Genomic DNA, 4,477 nt, shown 5'->3' with positions numbered 1-4,477 from the left:
CCTTTGGGAATCCGCCCTCCCTCACCCCACCCCCTGCCATCTCCAGTTCCGCCCCGTAGGGGGGGAGCCGCGTGGGACTTGTTTCTGAATACCCCAGAGACCTGCACCCTTCCCCTCGGCTGCCATTTCTCACCTGAACCTGCCACAAGCCTGCCACCGACCTGTCAGTCTAACCCTACCAGCCTTTGTTCTCACTCTCCTCTGCCTCAAACGGATTATCCCCAAAGAAAGTGGATCTCATCACCCCCGGCCCCACTGCCCACCGGAGGCTAAACGAAGAGTTACCTGCAGATCCTAGAACACACCTTGGTCTCCCCGGCCTCTGGACCTCACACACGCTTCTCTACCTGGGAGACCTTTCCCTTCCTTCAGGAATCATCCCGGGTCATCTCTTCCTAGGAGCCTTCCTGGAGGACCCTCCACTGCCCCTCGGCTTCCAGAGCTGTCCCGGCCTCAGCTCTGCTGGCTCTGTTTCGTCTGTGCCACCCCCACCTGCCAGGGAGTTCCACAGCCAGCACAGGCTGATTCATCAGAGTCCCTAGTGCCCCAAACTGGGTCTGGCACTAATTTGGCTTCTCTAAATACTGTTATTTAAAAGAGAAGAATGTCATTGCACAACGGTGTGGATACACCTAACACTACCTAACTGACACTTAAAAACGGTTAATGGCTGGGCACGGTAACTCACACCTGTAATTCTAGCATTTTGGGTGGCCGAGGTAGGAGGATCACTTGAGCCCAGGAGTTCAAGACCAACCTGGGCAACATAGTGGAAACTTATCTTAACAAATAAGTAAATAAATAAATAGAAATTAAACAAAAAGAGCCGGGCATGGTGGTATGCACCTGTAGTCCCTGCTACTCAGGAGGCTGAGGTGGAAGGATTGCCTGAGCCTAGGAGATCGAGGCTGTGGAGAGGTGTGACCATGCCACTGCACTCCAGCTTGGACAGCCGAGTGAGACCCTGACCCTTCCCCCCAAAAAAAAGATTGAAATGGTAAATTTTGTTATATGTATTTTATCACAATTTTTTTTTAAAGTAAGAGAAATGGTGCACGACTACAGTCCCAGCTACGCAGCAGTCTGAGGAGGGAGTATTGCTTGAGTGTTTGAGGCCAGACTGGGCAACATAAGGAGACACCATCTCAAAAAAAAGAAAAAAGTAAGAGAAATGTAAAGTCAAACCACACTGAGATACCACTTGTCATCTATCCAGTTGGCAAAATCAAAGTGTCTGTTAACACGCAATGTTGGCGAGACTGTGGGTAAGTGAGCTCCCCCTCTGCGGAGGCCAGTCTGACAGTGGATTCTGAGACACCAAACACACATCCTTTTTGACCCAGAAATTCCACTTCTAGGATTTTATCCTATATATGCTGACTCATGAACAAAATAACAGCAGCTCAAGATTGTTCAATGTAGCATGTTCCAGAAGATTGGAAACAACTGAAATGCCCACAAGTTAAATCAACTATGACATAATTTTATACAAAGAAATAGTCTGCAGCTATAAAAAAGGAGGCTCTTTTTTGCATTTGTATAGAATCATCTTCCCAGTCTCATTCTAGCTTTAAAAAGCAAGGTGCAGGACGGATGCAGTGTCTTGTGCCTGTAATCCCGACACTTTGGGAGGCCAAGGCCAGAGGAGTGCCTGAGCCTGAGGGGTTCGAGACCAGCCTGAGCAACTTGGCGAGACCTTGTCTCTACAATAAATCAAAAAATCTAGCCAGGTGTGGTGGCGTGCACCTATGGTTCCATCTACTTGGAAGACTGAGGAAGGATTGCAGCAGGTCAAGGCTGCAGTGGCTGTGATTGTGCCACTGCAGCCTGGGCGACAGAGTGAGACTCCAACTCAAAAAAAAAAAAAAAAGGTGCAGAGGAGCATTATAGAATTGGGTGAGAAAAAGAAGCTTATATATGTTTGTGCATATAAATTATTTCTAGGAGGCTGCACAAGAAAAGAGTAACTATGGTGACCTTTCAGGAGGTATGGCAGGAAAAGGAAAGATTTTTTTTCAACATACATACTTTTTGTATCTTGAGTTTTGTGCCATGTGCACAGGTTATCTATACCAAAGAATACATTTAAAATATATATATTTTTGATTTTTTTTTTGAGTTGGAGTCTCACTCTGTCGCCCAGACTGGAGTGCAGTGGCACGCTCCTGGCCACCGCAGCCTCCACCTGCTGGGCTCCGGCGATCCTACCGCCTCAGCCTTCCGAGTAGCCGGAATTACAGGCGCGCGCTACCACGCCTGGCTGATTTTTTAATTTATTGTAGAGATGAGGTCTCGCTGCCCAGGTGGGTCTCGAACCCGCGGACTCAGGTAATCCACTCACCTCAGCCTCCCAAGGGTGCGGGATTACAGGCTGAGCCACCGAGTCCGGCTGTTTTATTTATTTATTTATTTATTTATTTATTTATTTATTTATTTATTTATTGTAGAGATGGGGTCTCGCCAAGTTGCGCAGGCAGGTCTCGAACCTGCGGGCTCAGGCAATCCTTCCGCCTCAGCCTTCCGAGTAGCCGGAATTACAGGTGCGTGCTACTACGCCTGGCTGATTTTTTAATTTATTGTAGAGATGAGGTCTCGCTGCCCAGGTGGGTCTCGAACCCGTGGACTCAGGCAATCCACTCACCTCAGCCTCCCAAGGGTGCGGGATTACAGGCTGAGCCACCGAGTCCAGCTGTTTTATTTATTTATTTATTGTAGAGATGGGGTCTCGCCAAGTTGCACAGGCGGGTCTCGAACCTGCGGGCTCAGACAATCCACTCACCTCGGCCTCCCCAAGTGCTAGGATTACAGACTGAGCCACCGAGCCCGGCCTAAAATATATATTTTTAATTGTTTGCTTTGTTTGTTTTTGCTTTGAGGTAGATTTTCAGTCTGTCACTCAGACCAGAGTACAGTGGTGTGGTCCCAGTTCACTACAGCCTTGATCTCCTGGGTTCAGATGATCCTTCCACCTCAGCCTCCCAAGTAGCTGGGACTACAGGCACTCGTCACCATGTCTGGCTTATTTCTTTATTTTTTTTTTGTAGAGACAAAGTCTCGCTACGTTGCCCAAGCTGGTCTTGAATTCCTGGATTCAAGCAATCCTCCCACCTCAGCCTCCCAAGGTAGCTGGGATTACAGGTGTGAGCCAACACTCCCAACTTATTGGAGGGTTTTAAGTAGTGGATCCACATGTTCTGGCTGGTGGTTGGGAACTGGATCCTAGGGGGTAGGAGTGAATATGGGGTGAGCAACTTGTCCAAAGGGTGCTTCTATAAGCCAGGTAAAACATGGTGTTGGTTAGAATGGGAGGGCTGCACTGGAGGGGGAGGGAAGAGAATGGATTTGAGCTTTGTGTTGGAAATTGAGTCAACAGGTCTTTTTTTTTTTTTTTTGGTGAGTTGGAGTCTCACCCTGTCGCCCAGACTGGAGTGCAGTGGTTGCTCCCAGCCACCGCAGCCTCGACCTGCTGGGCTCTGGCGATCCTTCCGCCTCAGCCTTCCGAGTTGCTGGAATTACAGGCATGCGCTACCACGCCCGGCTGATTTTTTGATTTTATTGTAGAGATGAGGTCTCGTCAAGTTGCCCAGGTTCAGGTCTCGAACCTGCGGGCTTAGGCAATCCACTCCCCTCAGCCACCCAAGGCACGGGATTACAGGCTGAGCCACCGAGCCTGGCTGAGCCAGCAGGTCTTAATTTGGGGTTGGTCAGGTGAGAGAGCGGGAGGGCTCTGAGATGATATCCAGATTTCTGTGTTGAGCAGAACATCTAGAGGAATGGGGGACCATCTGCTGAAATGGAAAGACAGGAGAAGGAGCAGGTCCGGGGAAGGAGGATCAAGAGCTCCACTTGGGATCTATTGCGTTGGAGACGCTTTTGGACATAGAGAGACATCGAGCGGATATAGGAGGGTGGAGCTCAGAAGAGAGGTCTGGGCTGGAAATATGCATTTGTGAGTCACTGGCATATAGATGGTATTTAAAGCCATGAGTCTGGATGAGATCACCTAGGCAGAGAGAATATAGATAGCAAAGAGAAGGCCCGAGGCTGAGCTGGCTGGAGATAGAGGATCCCAAACAACAGTGAGGGTGAGCGAGGCTCCCGAGCTCAGAATCAGAGACAGGTGTACCCTACCGAGAGATGGACAGAAAGGAAAGAGAAGCGCCCATTCAATGTGGTAAATCAGGAGGTCATTGGTGGGCTTGACCGAAGGGGCTCCAGTGGAGCGGTGGGGACAAAGACAGATCAGAAGACTATATTAAAGGTGAGGGAGGCTGGGCGCGGTGGCTCACGCCTGTAATCCCAGCACTTTAGGAGGCCAAGGCAGGAGGAGTGCTTGAGCCCAGGAGTTTGAAACCAACCCAGGCAACGTAGTGAGACCTGGTTTCTACAAAAAAATTTAAAAATCAGCCGGGCATGGTGGCATGTGCCTATAGTCCCAGCTACTCTGGAGGCTGAGGCAGAAGGATCGCCTGGGCCC

The 4,477-nt window shown here is 49.6% G+C and overlaps 1 protein-coding gene across 3 annotated transcripts in view; it reads right to left on the bottom strand.

Annotated features, from left to right (window-relative positions):
• The window catches only part of DOC2A (double C2 domain alpha), a 6,566-nt gene extending 6,065 nt beyond the window's left edge, over positions 1-501 (bottom strand). For 2 of the 3 annotated variants that reach the window (XM_008071659.2, XM_021719362.1), the window contains exon 1: positions 286-495. Coding sequence is in view for 1 of the 3 variants with exons in the window: in XM_021719361.1 (XP_021575036.1) it covers positions 348-379 (32 nt within the window). In the remaining 2 variants the exon portion in view is untranslated. Of the gene's footprint in view, positions 1-285 lie in introns of all 3 variants that reach the window. The other variant, XM_021719361.1, reaches the window with a different exon arrangement.
• Positions 502-4,477: the final 3,976 nt, after the last annotated feature.

The sequence above is a fragment of the Carlito syrichta genome, unplaced genomic scaffold (genome assembly GCF_000164805.1).
Source record: "Carlito syrichta isolate Samal-C Ts95f unplaced genomic scaffold, Tarsius_syrichta-2.0.1 Scaffold314605, whole genome shotgun sequence".
Lineage (NCBI taxonomy): Eukaryota > Metazoa > Chordata > Mammalia > Primates > Tarsiidae > Carlito > Carlito syrichta.
This window is presented reverse-complemented; position numbering and strand designations above follow the sequence as displayed.